General features: G+C 39.8%; 2 protein-coding genes across 6 annotated transcripts in view; both read left to right on the plus strand.

Moving 5' to 3' along the window:
• The first annotated feature begins 15 nt into the window (after window positions 1-15).
• Window positions 16-15,820, plus strand: TNFRSF17 (TNF receptor superfamily member 17). Of its 4 annotated transcripts, XM_029957959.1 has the most exons (9): window positions 16-279; window positions 5,706-5,796; window positions 10,296-10,362; window positions 11,167-11,244; window positions 11,393-11,516; window positions 13,565-13,572; window positions 14,096-14,230; window positions 14,375-14,506; window positions 15,252-15,820. In XM_029957959.1, the coding sequence occupies exons 7-9, from the start codon at window positions 14,116-14,118 to the stop codon at window positions 15,506-15,508; spliced, it is 504 nt and encodes a 167-aa protein (XP_029813819.1). In that variant the 5' UTR covers window positions 16-279; window positions 5,706-5,796; window positions 10,296-10,362; window positions 11,167-11,244; window positions 11,393-11,516; window positions 13,565-13,572; window positions 14,096-14,115; the 3' UTR covers window positions 15,509-15,820. The 4 variants fall into 4 exon arrangements, with proteins under 4 accessions (XP_029813819.1, XP_029813816.1, XP_017922921.1 ...); XM_029957956.1 differs by having other exon boundaries at window positions 13,565-14,230; XM_018067432.3 differs by lacking the exon at window positions 13,565-13,572 and having other exon boundaries at window positions 13,871-14,230.
• A 1,392-nt stretch (window positions 15,821-17,212) lies between these two features.
• SNX29 (sorting nexin 29) overlaps window positions 17,213-18,088 on the plus strand; it is a 97,903-nt gene continuing 97,027 nt past the window's right edge. The window contains exon 1 of one of the 2 annotated variants that reach the window (XM_018067434.2): window positions 17,213-17,286. Coding sequence is in view for 1 of the 2 variants with exons in the window: in XM_018067433.2 (XP_017922922.1) it covers window positions 17,280-17,286 (7 nt within the window). In the remaining variant the exon portion in view is untranslated. The remainder of the gene's footprint in view (window positions 17,287-18,088) is intronic. The other variant, XM_018067433.2, reaches the window with a different exon arrangement.

Here is an 18,088-nt window from a genome sequence, read left to right on the forward strand (position 1 = left end):
CGCCCAGGTGAAAGCTCCCAGGTGAAAGCTCCCGCACGTGCTCCTGCGGGATGCCACAGGCAACACTGCTGTACCTGCCCAGCCAAAAGTTGGCAGGATGCGTAGAGTCCCAATTTTGCTAATTCAGCACACTTTGACTTGGTTATTATCATTTAAGAAACGATCCAGTTAAGCCAGATTCAGCAGGACTTGTCAAATACTGAGGCCCTTGACTGGTGTGACTATTAGAAGTTATTAAAAAAAACCCAACCTCGACAAACCTGAAATTATTGCTTGAAGGTAGGTGTGTTTGGAAGAAACAGTGAGGGACAGAGGGGAAACAAGCAGAATTTGGTTGCGACTGTGGCAGCATTTCATCTTGTCTGGTTCAGTGTGAGTGTTTATAAGCAGACAGAGCAAGTCCTTGGGAGAAGGGAGTTTCTTGGAGTGCTGATGTGCAAGGACTGAGTCATCTGCAGCAGTATTTATATTAGAATGCTGTAAGACAAATTACAGAGTTGTTTTGAAACCAGATGGGCTTAGAACTACAATATAAAGGTCTCCATTTGGGACAGAATCTGGTGCAGTTTTGGTTGGAGAACACCAAGTCTCCTGAGGGGGCATTTAGGTGACATGATCCTGACACGAGGGCCAGAGGGTTTCTGGCTTCACACCAGCAGCAACGGGTACACCCTTGGCAAGCAAAAAATTCTACATATGTTGGTAGAAATGTGGGCTTCCAGCTGATCATATCTAGGGAAAACACCACCCTTTTTATAAGGGCAGCCCTTATAAAAATAATAAGAAAAATATCCCCACTAACACCACAAAAATTAATTTTGGAAGAAAAAGTGTATTTCACACGAGAGACTATACAATTCTGCTAAGTTGAAGTCTTTTCTTCAAGCAGCAACAAGAGTTTGCCTTCACCAGAGCTGAAAGAATGAGTTTTAAAGACCTTGTGAAAGCCACTCTCTAGTGGTTCTCTGGTGCCGAGCTCCTTGCCAGTTTTAATACACAGATTGCCACAGTTTCTATTGTTCAAATTGAGTATAATTAAGCAAGAGTCTCACCTGTGTTACTGTTGTAATATTTAGAATTTTGTTAAACTGCAAGTAAGTTTCTCATCTGTGTGTGGCAATCATGTTTCTGTTTAAAAAACAAAGTAATATAAAAAAGTAATATACAATGAATTGTGTTTGGTTTTGTTTTTGGTTTTTTTTTTAATACTAACCTTTGCTTGTTAGGTGACACTTATAAACTAGTAGGTGTCTGATATATTTCATTTAGTATGGAAACAAGGTAACAGCATTTTGAGCAATGAAGCTCGTGGGTTACTAGTGTTGAATAACAGACAAAACTCCAGTGGAAAGCAAGCATCATGCATTCTGCTGACCCACTGACTTGTTATTTACTGTCACTATGAGCATTTAACAGCTCAGGTTTAATGACTGCAGCACTGCATTGCAAGCTTGTGTTTTGTTGGAGCCCTGGCACAGCCTACAAGTCAGGAAAGGCTGGACTGGAGGCAGGTGCTGTATTTTCAGAACAATTAAGACTTACCTTAAGATTACCAGCACAGACAAGACATAGAAAAAACTTAGTATTGGTTGTGTTACCCAACCTTTCTTTCTTCCTGGACAGGTACTTATTCCCTAGGTACTTGCTAGGATATAAACAATTAGTCCACAGAATTTCAGAAGATGCCAGATGTCCTTCAGAGTGTACAAACCTGTTTTGCAGGCTGCTGCACACAGGAATTGTGTAAACTCAAACACTGAATTTTTAACAGGGCTAGTAGTTTGTTTTTCCACTTAGGAACAGCTAGTACTCAAAGCAAAACCTAAGTGGAGTCATGATAATCTTACTGGCAAAATATCTACTGGAGTGTAAATGGTCCCGCTCTTGAGCTTTTAAAGCACTGTAAAAGCTTTTCTTGTTTAAATCTCTTTTGCACTAAAATGCTTAGAATAAATATACCAGCTCTTCATTTAGTAATTAATAAAAAGCTTTTTTTTGTTGAGAACCATGCATATAAATCCACCCTCACATCATGACTGATTTAAATTATCAATGCACTGCTTAGAGAAGGAGAGTCTGGCCCACCTCAGGGTTAAGATGTGGGTACTGGGGTGCAGAGAAACTGTCCCCCACATTGTCACAGTTCCACCATCCTTGTGCTGCTGTGTTGGACCCTTTGCTGAGTCAGTCTGGCTCGTTAAATTTAGCTACAGAAAAATCCACTTTCTTTTTCCTCCTGGGCTACTGAGATGAATCAACTAAGAGGCATTTGACAAATGCCAGAGCTGGTATAAAGTAAGAATGTGGAACAGGACCTCCTTTGGTGAGAGCAAGCTACTCACATCATAAACTATCTCAAGGGAGCTTCACCAGTACTTTGCAGCCTGTGGGAAATCAGTCCTGTGGCAGTGAAATGAAGGACCTCATCCATAGGATATTAGGAACAGTGGTCTGTACTTTAGTAGTACCTTCCCTCCAGGATTCTCACAAGCACTTTACACCCTGGCAGGTACACCTGTGCAATACCAGTGCTTTATTCAGGTGAACTGAAGCATAGGAGAAAGATATATTTCACTAGAAGGCTTCAAACAGGTTAACAGCTTCAAACAGTCCCCTGCTCACTAACTACAGGTGACTTATCAAACTCCATAAACCAGCAGCAGACTTTAAAGGGAAGGAGAGTAGTTTTAGGGTGCTGGGTTATGAGTGAATCGACCCAGTTTACCTTGACATCAGGAAAAAACCCCCTTTTGGTTGGGATTGGGAGGAGTGGGAAAGGAGTACAACTTCCCTTTCTGGTATGGCAGGAAGCTGAAATCCAGCTGATGCACTGTGAGCCATGCCCTGAAATTTAAAGTGATTTAAATATGTTGTTACTCACAGTTAAACAATAGTTACTCACTTATATGAGTAGCCTGATATTTGGAATTGCTTTGAAGTCAGAATGAGCCTTTAAAAACAAAGCCAAAAGAACGTGTTATTTACCCAGGAGGAAAAAAAGACAGGAGGTAAGAAGGAAATTATTAAAAGTTTGACTAGGTGCCCAGAGATGATAAATTAATATTCTTAAAGTTTGGCAAATTCTGTGAAGATGCAGCTGAGAACTAGAGAGCAGAAAACACAACGATGTTTCAGCCTGATGGCTTTGTCAAGAGCCAAATCTGTTCTAAGCTTTGCTGGGTTCCTGTAAGTGTAAGTGAACCATAAAGAGGCTTTTATATTTACACAAGGGTAATCCAAACTAAGGTATCTTCCCCCTGGAAACATCTTTTCACTGATTTGTTTGTTCTAACGCTGCTATTTAACAAGTGCTCTTTCGCCCCTGTTCCTCTCCCTCTGCCGGACACGGACAGAACTGCTAGGTGTTGTTTCACAGTAATGGATTTTAAGCTATTTGATTGAAAGAGTTTTAAATAAAAGTCTTTTTTGGTTTTCCAAATGTAGTGCTGGAGGATAAGCTCTCTTTCACAATCCATTGTAAAATTACTCCAAGTTTGCAAAAGAATTTAGCAATTTAACTCTTATACATTTCATTGAGTGTTGGTGCTGAGTACTCCTGAGCTGGATTCTTCTCCATGAGGACTCCAATCTAGAGTTAAAGCCTTTCTTTTGGAGCAATTGAACACATACTGCAAGTTAGAAGGGACATAAACCTAATTTTTTTTACTTTAGATAGCAAAAGAAATGCATGGATCTGTACACCAAAACACCAGTTTATATTTCCCTGTGTCCATCTTCTCATCTCTCAAACAATTCATGTGCTCAGCTCATTATTTTCCAAGGCAGTCGTGTGTCTCTCAGTTTTGTATGTAAACACAGCCTTTCTTCCTCTCTAAAAATAAAGACTGAAAGGTCTTCTTTTTACAAGAACCATCCCTTTTTTCAGGTGGCTTTAACTGGGGGCTCAGAGTCCTCAGCTGTGTGATCTGTTGCTTAGTTATCCTGTACTGTTCAGACCTGAAAGATCTGTACGTTGAGTGCTGGCTGGTTTTTTGTTCAGGATGCCTTCCTCTGAATGCACAGTCATTGCAGATACTCCTTAGACAGAATTCCTTCTGTGGTTTTGATCTCATGAGCCTCCAGACTGAAAAACAGGAGGAGGAGGGTGGGTTAGGTGAGTAGTTTACTGTCAAAACTGTTTGTTATGTGCTCAGAATAAACAAAGATGTTTAGGTGTGCACATTGTGAAGAACCTGTAGATGGTTTATAAACCTTCTGACAGCTTAAAGTGGTGTAAACAGCAGAAGGAATTGCTTAATGTGGAAGGAATGTGCTGAGCAAGGAACGCGCGTCAAGGAAGGGAAGGATGAGATCACTAATGATGTGAACAGTGGCTGAGTGAGGATTAGAAAGGTTAAAGACAGGAGGGGATCTGTTTTGAAGAGAGGCAGAGACTGGTGGTTTCAGAGATCTGAAAGCCAGGTGTAGGATCGGTGGGAGGAGGCATTGGGTCAGTTAAAATACATGAGCTGCATGAAGGAGCTGAAAATAAATCTTGTTAGGTACAATCCAGACCTCTGTTCAGCAGTTCTTATGCTTTCACCTAGATTAGCAACATTTTGATTAGAAAATTACATTCTGCTTTCTTAGAGTAAATCTGTTTTCACCTATACAGGTGTAGAATGTGGAGATTATAGATTCCTTGGAAGTGATAAAAGGAAACACAGGATATTTTTGCTCCCTGTGACCTGAGACAAATTTGAGAATCTCAGGGGCTGGGATGCTAAATTGACAGAGCAACAATGACAATTTTAAGTACCAGATCCTCGGGAGATGTTTTTCCACTGGCTGTAAGCTTGTATTGTTCTAGCAGGAGACAAGTGACAAAGAGAATTTGCAATTCTAGGTACCATCAAATTGTCAGCCTTGTAGCTTGATATATTGTCTTACCTTGACAGGTGAGACAATGCAGCAGAGGGGCTGCCATTTAAAGTGGGACTTGTAGTGTGACACAGAGGCACAAGGCACCAGAAACAGTGTGGCAGCAGGACCAGGGCACTGATCATCCCCCTGTGCTGGGCACTGGTGAGACACCTCGAGTGCTGTGTCCAGTTCTGGGTTCCTCATGACAAGAAGGACATTGAGGTGCTGGATCATGTCCAGGGAAGGGCAACAGGGCTGGGGAAGGGTCTCAAGCACAAGTGTTATGAGGAGCAGCTGAGGGAGCTGGAAGTGTTTAGTCTGGAGGAAAGGAGGCTCAGGGGGGACCTTATTGCTCTCTACAGTGGAGGGTGTAGCCAGGTGGGTGTTGGTCTCACAAGTAACAAGCGACTGGAAAAGAGGAAAAAGCCTCTAGTTGTGCCAGAGAAGGTTTAGATTGGATATCAGGAAAAATTTCTTCACCAAAAGGGTTGCCAAGCACTGAAAGTCATGGAGTCACCATCCCTGGAGGGATTTAAAAGCCACGCAGATGTGGCACTTGGGGACATGGTTTAGTGGTGGACTTGGCAGTGCTGGGGGAATGGCTGGACTCGAGGATCTTGGAGGTCTTTTCCAATCTGAGCAGTTCAATGATTCTGTGATTCTAAGGTGATTCTCCACTATCAAACAGAATTCAACTGTGTCTTTTACAAATTTTTCTGGACTGTTAATAAAGAGTGTTTTTGAGATAATGAAAATGTTGAACTTAGCACTAAAAATATCAATAGAGGGTGTTAATGCAGGGTATGGAACATGCTGCTTATTCACACCCTTTCTTACTGCAGTGACTCCCTGACACAGAGAAGCTCAAAGTTGCCATGTCCACTGTTGGATTCCATAATATCTCTGGGCCAGATCTCCTGCTTTATGAATGTGGTAAGAGTTTTATAACACTTCTGTTTCATATGGAAAGTTTTCCATGCTGACTGCCTGCCTTGAGGGAGGTGGGAAAAGAAAACTAGTTCCATGTGGGATTTTCATGTGCTTTCTTTTCACCTTCTTAATTCTCTGGAATTCCAGTTGAGGGAGCATGTTGCCCATTAGAGATCCCTTAGGATTTTAGTTTCATTAATGACTAAAGCAGAATGGCATTATTGTTATGAAGAAAGAATAACAGTGTCATGGGATTTTTAAAGCTGTTCTTCTATAGCAAGTTAACATGTTAACATTGTTGCAGAAAATAATTACTTCATTATGAAATTGTGAGAATGAAATAGTGAGCTTGTTTCTAAATAGGCCTAATTACTCCAGAAGTATTCTGTGCCAGTATTCTTATTCCAGAGAAGGCAATTAGCACGGGGAATTATTCTGGAATGGCCATGGCCAAATCAATTACAATTTTTCTCCTGTCTTAAGAGAGAGCACGTGTTGGCACTGTGATGCTGTACAGGAGAATTTGAAAAAAGTGACTGTGTGTCACCTAAACTTCTCCACAAACACTGAATAGCTGGAGAATTTGGTTAAAGCTACCAGAAGAAAAATTCATGTTAGACTTTAGTGTATGCCAAGCACTTCAAATCATTTGTAGTTGTTCATGCACATTTATTTTAATTGTAACTCCATTACTCCTGTTTGCATTATACCACTGATTACTTTTTGTTTGTTTTGTCCACTTGCAAAGTGCGTGGGACATTATTTTTCCAACACAAAATGAAGTGCTTACATGAAGAAATGAAGGAAAAAGATGTTTACATTTTGCAAAAACTATTGCAGCAACATAAAAATGTCACTGGCATTCTAACAAGCATTGGCTTAATCCAAACTTGCACAATTACTGTTTTATGCATTGTCCTGAGTAGTTGCATAACTATTTTGGCACATGTGAAATGTCAGAAAAATGAAAAGGTATCTTCTTTCCCCAAAGGGTCAGCACTGCCATATGCTGGTTCCCAGCTAAGTCAGCTTTGAGCATTGTAGGGGTCACAGAAATTGTCTGTGATTCAGCTGATAATGTTTATACTATTGTTATTTTAATTACTATTTTAAAGGAACATTTTACTCTTCGGTTGTTTTGTTCTTTAATCTTTTCTGGAAATAGTAGATGTAGCAACAGTAACATCACTCTTTTCAAAGCAGTCATCTAATTAAAATGTGCTGAACCAAACAGACAAAATGCACATTGTTCTTGATTTTGCCCTGTGTGCAAAAGACATTAAACAATATTTTGTCTAAAAAGAGCATTGTTCTGTGCAGCTTGTAAAAGCTAATGAGTATGATGAATCCTTTAGTAGCTCCTTCCTTTCCTTTACTAGCAGTGTGTACCCCATTCCTAGAGCAGCTTATCTCCTCCCAGCCATACAGCTGAGGCAGACACTTCACAAAACAGGCATTTCTGAAAAGAACCCTTTTGGAAAGTTTCACCGCTTTTTTAGGAGGTGATGGTCTGTAAGAGCTGCTGGTCCTTGAAGTGCAGTAACTTTGGGGAAGGAAAAGTAGTGGGTTTTTAGTATGTACATTGATCTCACAGATTTTTAGGATTGTTGAGATGAGATATTTTTAAGGGATTTTATTTCTTTGGGCTTAGTCTGTAAATAGCTTTAGAGAACTGGAGAGGACTCAGCCCAAGCCTGTGCTAGAAGATTTGACAGTGTAGGTCAGTTGCCTCAGTGAGTGAAAAAAAAGCTGTGCCAGCACAAACCCACCAGTGTAGAAGCAACTATACAGCCAGAAGAATTCCTTTGTCAGCCCAGCTAGTGTTGTTTGTGAAGGGAATGTAACAGTCCTAGCAGAAAACCCTCTTTCTCTTGCTAAGTGCTATGTAATTATGCCAGCAGAATTTCTGAAGTACATTCAGGCAAAAAAGCTGGCATGGGCATGAACAGAGAAACCCCAAGCAGTGCCAGAACAAAACTTGGTTCCTGAAGTTCTGTGTGGTAAATAGACCTTAAGGTACTGTTCTGTGACAGATGAATTTCAATCTTTATATTTAATTACTGACATGATAGTACTACTGATTTCCATTTTTCCCTTCAGAGTTTTCATTTGATTATTTTGGCTTTGATGCTCACAGTAGCTATTTTTCAAATTAAATAGTGAAAGATAAAATTCCCCTTACTTTTTTCAGGTGACTATTTTCTGTCACACAATACCAATTTCACATGTTAGAAATGAGCACTGATAAGGATTGCTGGCAGTCTTGGGTTTCTCCAGATGTTTAAGGAAAACAACAGTCAAATTTGGATTCATGTTCAGTGCTTGGTGTGCCCGTATTCTGCCAAAGCAACATGGGACTGTGGATGCTCTGCTCACATATGGAAGGTTGTAAATCTGGAGTGTGTGTGTGTATGTTTGTGTACAACTCCAAAGTACTACCTCCTGGCCTATGCTGTGATGTTTCCTACCTGTTCTCCCTTCACCAGTAACAATTATTTATTTTCTTGAAATCCTGTTCAGTAGTTTGATACCCTACTAGAACTGACGGTACACTGAAATTATTCTTCTAAACAACAAACAGATGTTTTACTGCTTCCCAGATTTACTGCAGATTTGAAGTTCAGAGAAGAGTTGCCAGTGATTGAGAATCACATTAGGAGAGCAAATAAGTATTTATAAATTGTCCCCAGGTGTCACTCCTGAGTCAAACAGAAACGTTTTAGAAGCAAATCCGAGAACTGGTTTTTCCATTTCTTTTTTTTTCCCCTGTCATTTCTGCAGTTGACACTTTCCTTCTTAAGTTTATTTCCCATTACTCTCAGTAATAATGTCAACTCCAGCAGGCCAGTTTAACCTGTCTGAAATATGTCATCCTTAGAGGAAATCTTGGTCAGCTTTTAAACTTAAGTTACAGTAATGTAACTGCAAAAATACCTCCCTGGCAACACCTTGTGGATTTATGGTTAAATGACTGATTGTTGTATTTGATAAATCCTTTCTTATTTTGTACAACTCTGCTAATTTCTGTCATCCTTTTGGAGCAAAATCACATGACAAGGAAAAAGCATTTATTACTATCAACAGGTAACTATGTGGAAAGCCAAAGCAAGCTCTGTAAATCCCATAACAGAAAAAAAGCTGAAATGTAACTTTACTGGTAAATAAGGCATATATTTATTATTCCCTAAAGGCAAACATCACTGTAGGAAAACCATCATTCCATCCATTGCATATTTGTGGGTGTGTGTTTGAACACTACAAAGAACAAAATAGTGTTTTGCTGAGGGGATTTAATGTGTATTATACAAGACAGTGGATACATTATTAACATAACTACAGTTTCTAAGTAACAATATCCTTATCTTAATGTCACTTAATGAATTTTTTCTTAATGCTTCTTGGTTTTGTTTCATTTATTGGCTGAATCCAATATTCTACTTCACAAACAGCTTCTAAATTCAGGTATTACTTCTCTCCTATTAAAGCCAATTGGCATACTATGCTTCTCCCAACAAAATGCTTAAAGTTTTGGGTTATTTTTTTTAAAATAATGTTAACTTCCTTCTATAAAATTGCTCAAAATTGAAGGCTGCACAAGAATCTTGTTAAGACAGAAAATGTATTCCTTACTCCTGGACACAGATTTTGAAATACCGTGTGTTTTAAATGTGTGGCAAGATCTCTCAGTGGGAAGTATTGCTTATGATGATCTTCTGATTATATGCCTGCTTTCACACCCTTGGGAAGTAGGACTTTTGAATGTTAGGATGTGCAGAGAACAAAGGCAACAGGCTGTGACAACTGTAATTCCTCACAGTTTTTCTAACCATATTTTGCCCCTGTTTTGTCATTCCATACTTCAATGGAACTGTAAATAGTACAGGAGGAGAGGCTGTGACTTGTATGGTCGTTGTTTGTATGAATGGCACATTAAAGACCTTTTACTCTCATTGCTCCCCAGTTTCCTACGTGTGAAAAATGTATTGCTTAATAATCAAGGATTTTTGTTTTGGGAATTAGTTTACCCCTACAGGCTGTAAGCTTTGGGAAATAGTAGTCCAACTGTGGGAGGAAAATTACTGCTATAAGAGACAGCATCATTCTCCAGAGGTCTGATGAAATGAGCTGTATTTAACCTTTTAATTGGGGGGAAGTTTCCCAGAGTTTGATTGAAAATATGAGACTTCTTTGTATTTACTTCTTGTCTTATGAGAAATATGTTTGAACTCTAACTAGCCATGTAGGAAAACTGTTTCTGGCCAGCTGAGAGTGAAAGCATATCTGCCACAATATCTTGTGATCCCATACATATGATATCAAATAATTAGACACAAATTAATTTCTACTGTACTTAGAGACAAGACTTTTCAAATTAAGACTAATTTCAAATTAAGATATTAGTTCACCAAATGTGTACTTCTGTGGTGGACTTAGTTTCACATCCCCACTAGGTAATCAACCCTTTCTTCTTTTTCTGTTTTGTTTCTGGCCCTTTTTTCCAGGCCCTAGGAAGTAAAACTCTGGGAACTGCCTGGATTAAGGAATTAAAGCTGCTTGCCATGTGGTCAGGTAAGCCCCAGAGCCCTTCCTGGTGCTTCAGAGTACAGAGAGAAGAGCAGGACTGTCCCTTTCACTAACACCAAGACATTTAACCAGCTTAGCTCTATATAATCTAATGACATCTTTGGTGACCTCTAGACCAGTTTTACTAACTAGACATGAATCATTTCTGTGCAAAACCAATTTGATTTAGAATATATCTTGCTACATTTGGGTGACAAAATATTTTAGGAATCACTATGTTAGCACTTCTGCATATCACGCAGCAGATGGACTAAAGTTCAGTGACAGGATGCTGTTTTGGAGAGAGATGTATTTTGTGTAGACAAGAAAAGCTCTTGCCAACATGAAAAAAACAGATGCACTTCTTCTGCACTAGGAAAACAGAGGAAAGAATTTAATAGCAAAAAGCAAAGTAGTTGTGAAGACTCTAATAATAATACCTGTGATAAGAATTATAACATTAAGTTACTTTCACTAATAGTTGTCTCACAAAGTAATGTAGAGTCTTACAGTCCTCTCTTTAATATTTTTCCCAGAAGTCCTATATTTGGGTTACATCTACTGGGAAGCACCAATAGATCATCTTCAAAATGTTCCACATAACAGCACTGAATTTTTAATATGCCTTGAGAATCTCTGTTGTTGTTTTTCTTCAAATATCATCTGGTCTATGCAATTTCTTCCAAACTATCGTCAGTGTTGCCCTGTCAAAACATGTGCAGAGGGTTATGGAAAGGGGAAGAATGTGCATTGCCTGGAAGACATAAAACTGTGCAAGGTTGCCATGGTTTGCTTGCTTTGTATTCCCAGTGACACCCTCAGCAAGAGCAGCACCTTCGAGTTCTTTTCACAGAACACATCAAGACTTCAGCGACTTTGCCACAAATGGTAATTTCTTAATCTGCTTGAGAAAAGCAATGTTGATTTAATCACATGAGCTTCAAACTTAGAAATAGAATGGGTATTTTGCACCTCACTGAAATGTTGTTTGTTTTATTTGTGCATGTGTGTGTGGTTTTTTCCTATTTTTTTTCAGATCATCCACAAAGGTCGTATGATCTGGAAAGGAAAAGATTGGTCCACGTCCTGAACTCATAACTCTTTGTTTCACCAGGCCATCCTAAAATGATTCAGACCAGTCAAGGTGACCTTAGACCTGTGTGAGTTATTTAAGTTTTAGAAAAATTCTTGAGTGGTATTTTGAGAACTATCTAATTTTCCAGAAATAATTCATCAACATCTGTTGCATAACAATATCTTTTGGAATGTATCTTGCCTGTATATTACCAATGATGTATTTTTCCTTGCTTTAGTGGAGCACAGAAGCCTCAAGTTTGGTTATCTTTCCAGATTTCAGAAGTGAAATTTCTAAGTTTCAGGCTTGAAATCATGTCTGCATCAACTGCACCAGAGAAAGTATTCTTACTGTTTTGTTAATTTAAATGGTGGTTGTGTTGAGAACTTCTGTACATTCCCCCTGGAATTTAGAAATCATATTTGGGTATAGCAACGTTTGCTTAGAGAAAAAATGTTATAAGCAGTGTCTACATCCACTGTAGACATATCTTATTATTTCTTTCCTTGCTTTTAGATCAAGATCTCTTATTAAGCCCCTTCTTCATGGTTTTTATGAGTAGTACCACATCATATCTAGTAGGTATCGGTTGTAGGATACATTACAGTAACAAGTAGAGCAGGAGTGCATAATGAAGCCCAACAAAGGCAAATGTAAGTTCTTGCACATGGGAAAACACAATTCAGGAGTGCAGCACAGGCTGGGATCTTTCACTGGAGTCAATGGAATTATACTGATAAAAGCTTAAAATGTTGGACCCAGCTTATCTGTCCTGAAATCACTTCACTACTGTGAAGATACTTTCACGAGGATCTGCCATCTTGAGATCACTGTGGAGAATGTGACTGTCCTCTCCATGCCTGAAAAGGTTAAACAGCAGCTTCAAACCAAAGACTCAAATGACTCTGTGCACAAGCTGCATCAGAAACATGAATGATATCCGAGCCATAATCTGGGTTTCTTCCCCAGGAGTGTAAATATATGAGGAAAATCAGAACAAGCATTGGCTTCCCAGTGAAATTTTTGGCATCACCCGTGGTCCTTATTTTCTTTTGTCACAACTAAACTGGATTTTGTCAATTCCTATTTATCCACTAGTTTAGAATAGGGAGAAAAGCCTACAATAGAAAGCCTTCAGCTGTGCACCTGGCCCATAGAAACAAGTGCAGAAGACACAATAAACATTTCCATCTGCTAGAGACTAGAATACAGATTTGTTACACTGTTCCACTCCAAACAGTTTGTGTATTCCCACATGGTTTATTTTGTGGGAGAATAACTCTCGTACATAGTAATGTGGTATGAAATCACAGTTTCTTATACAATGTTTTTCTTTTCTCTTTCTGTTGTCAAAAAGGCAATTAACTTAAACATGGCAAAGAGAAATTTAATTATAAATAAGCCTGTAATTCTGATCTAGCTATGTCAGTGATACTGGATAGGGGTAGTTATTGCTACTTGCTAGATATTACTGGTTAACTTTGTATTTAAAATAAATTCTATAAGATTAAGCCATCAAGATACAAGTTAGCTGTGTGAACTGTTTTCATTGTGGCAGTCTCCTGCCAAAGCTTTTTCTTTTTCCTGTGAGAAGACCAAATACATTTTCAGAAATGTTACATTCACTGTGTATACATCTACCAGGCTGGGATGGAGGTGTCATATACACCTATTTTTCCATGCTGGGTACTGCAGTTATAGCACAGTGACAGTCATGTATTATGGAAAAATAAGGGAAAAATGCAGATAATGTTTTGAATAAAAATTTTAAAATTTCGATAAAGCTTTTCTTTCATCATTAGAATGTAATATTATTAAATGTCTCATATAACCATGGTTATAAGCAAAAAATAGCTAAAACCCTAAAATGAACCCAGCAAATAAGCCTCTCCAAACCTAATAGACTAGAAAAATGAGGCTAATTTGGAATTGAGGAGCAATATCTCAATGACCAAATCTCTAGATTTTGTCATTCCATTATACCTGAAGGTCTTAGAAGTATTTTATACAATACAATCATGAAGTTCTTGTTGAACTTGTAATTTAACAGTATCTCTTTTAAAATCAGAACCCCATTCATTTACAAGAAGTAATTCTTTCATCAGCTATGTGTTTTAAATGTTGTCCATCCAGGGAAACAGGTACAATGGAAGTTGTCTGAAGCTGCAGAGTGAGTCTGTGGCAAACCCAGGAAATGAACTGGTCTTATCTTCTTACTGCTATGTCTCCTGCCTCTGGTTTTTTTTTTTATCTTTGGACTGGGACAAAAAGTAAGCATTGCATATTATAAGAAAACATGATTACTGCAGGCCATCACCACAAAGTTTTAGAGACAAGAACAATTATTATGAACTCCTGTTTGGAGATCTTTTCTATGATTTGTAATCTTCAGCACCTGTCCAAGAAATGCCTTCTATAAATAACCATTTTCTGTTTCAGACAAGATTGGTGCAGCTGCTCAGTTTTTCTACAATTGTGAATTGCCAAAAAAAGGAACAGTAATTCCTTGGGGACCTCAGAGTTAAATCCCTTCTATGTAACGTGATACTATCAAGTGGGTCTGTGATGGAAGTCCATTATTGCTAGCTGCTCTTAGAGTTGCTCAAACTGAGAAGTCCTTTGTAGATGATCCTCGCTCTTTTACAAATTTCTGTGGCTTTGTAGTTCCATAATTACTGCCCCTGATGGCACCCTGCCCCAAAAATGAATACTTTGATCATTTGCTGCTCTCTTGTACGCCTTGTCATCTCCGATGTGCCAGCTCGCCACCGCCTTCGTGTGAGAACTACTGTGAGCAGAGTAAGTGTGTTGCTGCAGCATTTTGTGGCTGTGCTGGGCACTCTAGTGTTGTATTTTACACAGAGGTTTGATGTGTTGGACATGTTTACTGTACATTAGTTATTGTTTATGGATTAACTTCATGCATCTCTTTTATTTCATAAGGTACCGACTCAAGTGGAATTCTTTGGATTTGTTTGGGCTTAGGAGTAATTTTAATGCTCACTCTGTTCACCTTAATGGTCTTGTTTAAAAGGAAGCGCCTAAAGCAGTCAAAAGAAAAACTGGAAAACACAGGTGAATAAATAAGATTCTTTATAAATAATCTGAGATCATTGTATATTTTAGCTACTGTTACCATGTACAAATTTTGCATGTCATTTATATTCCCGATTCTGATGACTATCTTTGTTGGATTGTTCTGTATTCCTCAAATAGTCTCCATGAAGTTATCAAAGTTATTAGGCAATAAAATACCCAGATGGTGACTTGCAAAAGCAGGAATCTCTCTTTGTGGGTTCCAGATCCTGCCAGGATTGTATGGTTGTATATTCATACCTGGCTTACTTACTGGTGTTTGAGAAGTCATTTATGAGCCCTCAATAGCAAAAACCTTTGTAAGGGTTTCACCCTCTTCTCTTTGAATGCAAAAGGAATTCTACACAGGTAGAGGATACGCATTCAATATTAGCTTTTCATCTTATGATAATTTAAATAATTTTATTTAGTATTGCAGTGTGTGAGAAGTCTATGTGGTATATTTTGTGACAGTGAAAAAATTTAATCTCTTTTTACATTTTACAAATACTGTATTTGTGAGTGTTCAGACAATAAATAATAACTTATTATAAAATATGTGTTTGATTACTTCAATACTTGAAGTATAGCAGTTATATTTTCATGGAACAAAAGATCATCATATATAACTACATCTTAAAACTTTCACTAAGGTTAGAACATAGTTGGAACATAATGAAATTTGGATCTTTAATGTTTGGTATAGGATGATGTATGTACTATATTAACTTCTTTATATTTACAGACTCCTCTGTGGAGCTGAATAATATTCTCAAGGCTAATACTGACAGCAGTGTGAATACAGAAGAAATGAGACACACACTTCAAAGTGAAACATTAATGTATTCAGTGGAAGAATGCACTTGCAGTGACTGTGGCTTGGTAAAACCTCAGACTGGCTGTGAAACTTCATTTCCATTACCAGCTACTGAAGAACGAGCAACTGTTCTAGTTACCACAAAATCTTTTGATTATTGCAACTATGTTCTGGGTGTTGGATGACTATGAGAGTAGTGAATTTTTACTGTGTAATAATAAATGAGTTATTCCAGTATAGTGATTAATCTTAATACTTGCAGTCAGTGGAGGAGGTAGTACATTGTCCTTATAGATCTTCCACTGAGCTTTCATTAATATTGTCATATTATTTCTAATGCTAGTATTTCTCTAGTCAAGTATTTCTACATTATTCTCAGGTACTAAACTAGTTACTGGAATTTTTACTTTCTGAAAGTCCTTACAAAGGACAGCTTTTGCTGCTCTTAAAGATTGTATCTACTTACACCAGATATATACAAACCCGTCAATAAACAAGTGTGCAAATATATGCTTTATGTTAAACACAGATCTTGTGCCAAAAATTACTTGATGGGACACAAGGAATGTTCCAAGAGGCAGAAATGAAGACCCACAGTACATCCTCAGGGTTGTAGCCCCTATGATACTTGAAACAGGAATGTTCTAACGATGGATCCTTGTAGAGAATGGAGTCCTCCCAGTTCAGAAGGTACTGCTGGGTCACACTGAGGGAGGTTGTGGGGCTGTGGAACACCACACCATGGAATCATGGAATCCCCTGAGTTGGAAGGGACCCACACGGGTCATCAAAGTCCAGCTGCTGGACTTCACTGCAATCCCTGCCATCCCCATGTATTTCCTGGTGGTACCAGCTTTCCTTTCAGCATCCTTCTCTGTTGTATCTCTACTATACTAATTTTTTTACTTACCTTTATCATATTTACAAAGACTGGTGATTAGCAAGAGTCATGCCAGACTACTGTGTGGCCTAATATTAGGAATATACTTCTGACCCCTTGCCTTCCAAACATTATTTTCCTAATATTAGGCCAGTTATATTCCTGGAAAACTGCAACAACAGAAAAAAACATCAACCCAACGATCTTCTTTATTCATAGCTAACTTTATATTTCAGTTTCTTGCACAAATGATGAATTAAAATATTTTAGGACTAGTAAATTATTGCACAAAATCTATGAACAATCCCTGTTAGAGCAGCTTTAGGAGTCTGACAAAGCTTGGGCCGGTTGGGATTTAGCTGCATAGGTCTGGGCACACAGAGCCAAAACCTCTGAAACAGGCCTAGATAGAGAGCTATTAAATTTATATTGGAATTTTTAATTCCTGAAAGCCCTTACACAGGACAGCTTTTTCTGCCTCTAGAGATTAGAGACACACTTCAAAGTGAAACATTAAGGTGCCCAGTGGAAGAAGGTGCTTGCAGTGGCTGTGAAACTTCATTTCCATTATCAGCTACCAAAGGACGAGCAACTGTTCTAGTTATACCACAAAACCTTTTATTTTGATTATTGCAACTACGTTCTGCGTGTTGGACCACATTTCATATTATTTTATGTCCCACAGTTTTTGTACCTTTTTTATTTTTATTTTTTCGAAAAACGACCGTTTCCGAGCTTTCCCCTTGCACAGCACCCGTGCCAGCGCAGGACAGGTTATCCCCGCTTCTCCCACCCCTCCGTGCCCGGTGTCCCTTCCCGGCCCACAGAGCGGCTCAGCCCGGGCGGGCGGGGCTGCCGCGGGCTGTGGGGTCGCGAGGAGGGTCGGCGAAGGGCTCCGTGCCGGGGACACCGTGAGCAGCCCGTGAGGGCCCCCGGGCTCGCCGCGCTCCCCACACCCCGGGCCGTTGGTTTACCTTCCGGGGCGCGGGCGGGTTCCGGGGCGGGCGGTCGCTGCCGGCCCGGCCGTGGCTGAGCGGGAGAGCGGCGGCCCCGGCGGACGGAGCCCCGCGGGCACCATGAGCGGTGAGGTGGGGCGGGCCGGCCCTCCGCCCCCGGGGGAGGGCACAGCCCGGGGGTCCCCGGCCAGGCGTGCTCCTGCCCCGGTCCCCCGTTCTCCCCGTGCTGAGGCACCGAGCGCTTCGGTCTCTCATCACCACACCCCGCTCCTCGTTCCGGCTCCCCCAAGTACCCCCGAAGTGCTGGTTTACCTCGTTTTAAACCCCAAGTGCTGCCCTTGAGCGTGGCTTTACTGGCTCACAGCACAAGTGATGCTGGGCTCGGTGTTGTCTCAACTGTGCAAGATCACGGGAAATACTCCCGAGAAAATACATGACCAAGAAAAACGGAAATAATAAAAATTAACAGAATGAACTCAGTATGAAGCAGGCGGTGGGAGAGGTGAGAAGCATGACCATGACCAGTGGAGAAAGTGGTGCCTTCTGGTGTTCGGGGTGTGCTGGTTGTGTCTCCAGCTCAGTCCCGGCGAGGATGTGTCGGGTCTGGATGTGGGAATTTCTGTTCGGGGAAAGCGGTGCGGGGGATGTGCTGAATCCCAGGGGGTCTGAGGTGTTTGTCAAAGGAAATTCTTGGAAGCTTTGCCTGAGAGTTGTGACCTATAAACTCCAGGACTTGAGGATGTAGAACCACATGAATGGGTCAGCATAAAGAGTTGTGAGGGAGAATGAAATTTTAATGGATTTCTCTTGTAAATGTAAAGGATAAGTGGTAGTTACTGAATATGTATTAAAGCACATTGGCAGGGGTTTGTTTGGTGCTTCTTAATAAGTAAATACTTAGGTGGGTCTACTTGTACAACTTCAGTAAT

The sequence above is a fragment of the Manacus vitellinus genome, unplaced genomic scaffold (assembly GCF_001715985.3).
Source record: "Manacus vitellinus isolate BGI_N305 unplaced genomic scaffold, ASM171598v3 scaffold_12_pilon, whole genome shotgun sequence".
Classification (NCBI taxonomy): domain Eukaryota; kingdom Metazoa; phylum Chordata; class Aves; order Passeriformes; family Pipridae; genus Manacus; species Manacus vitellinus.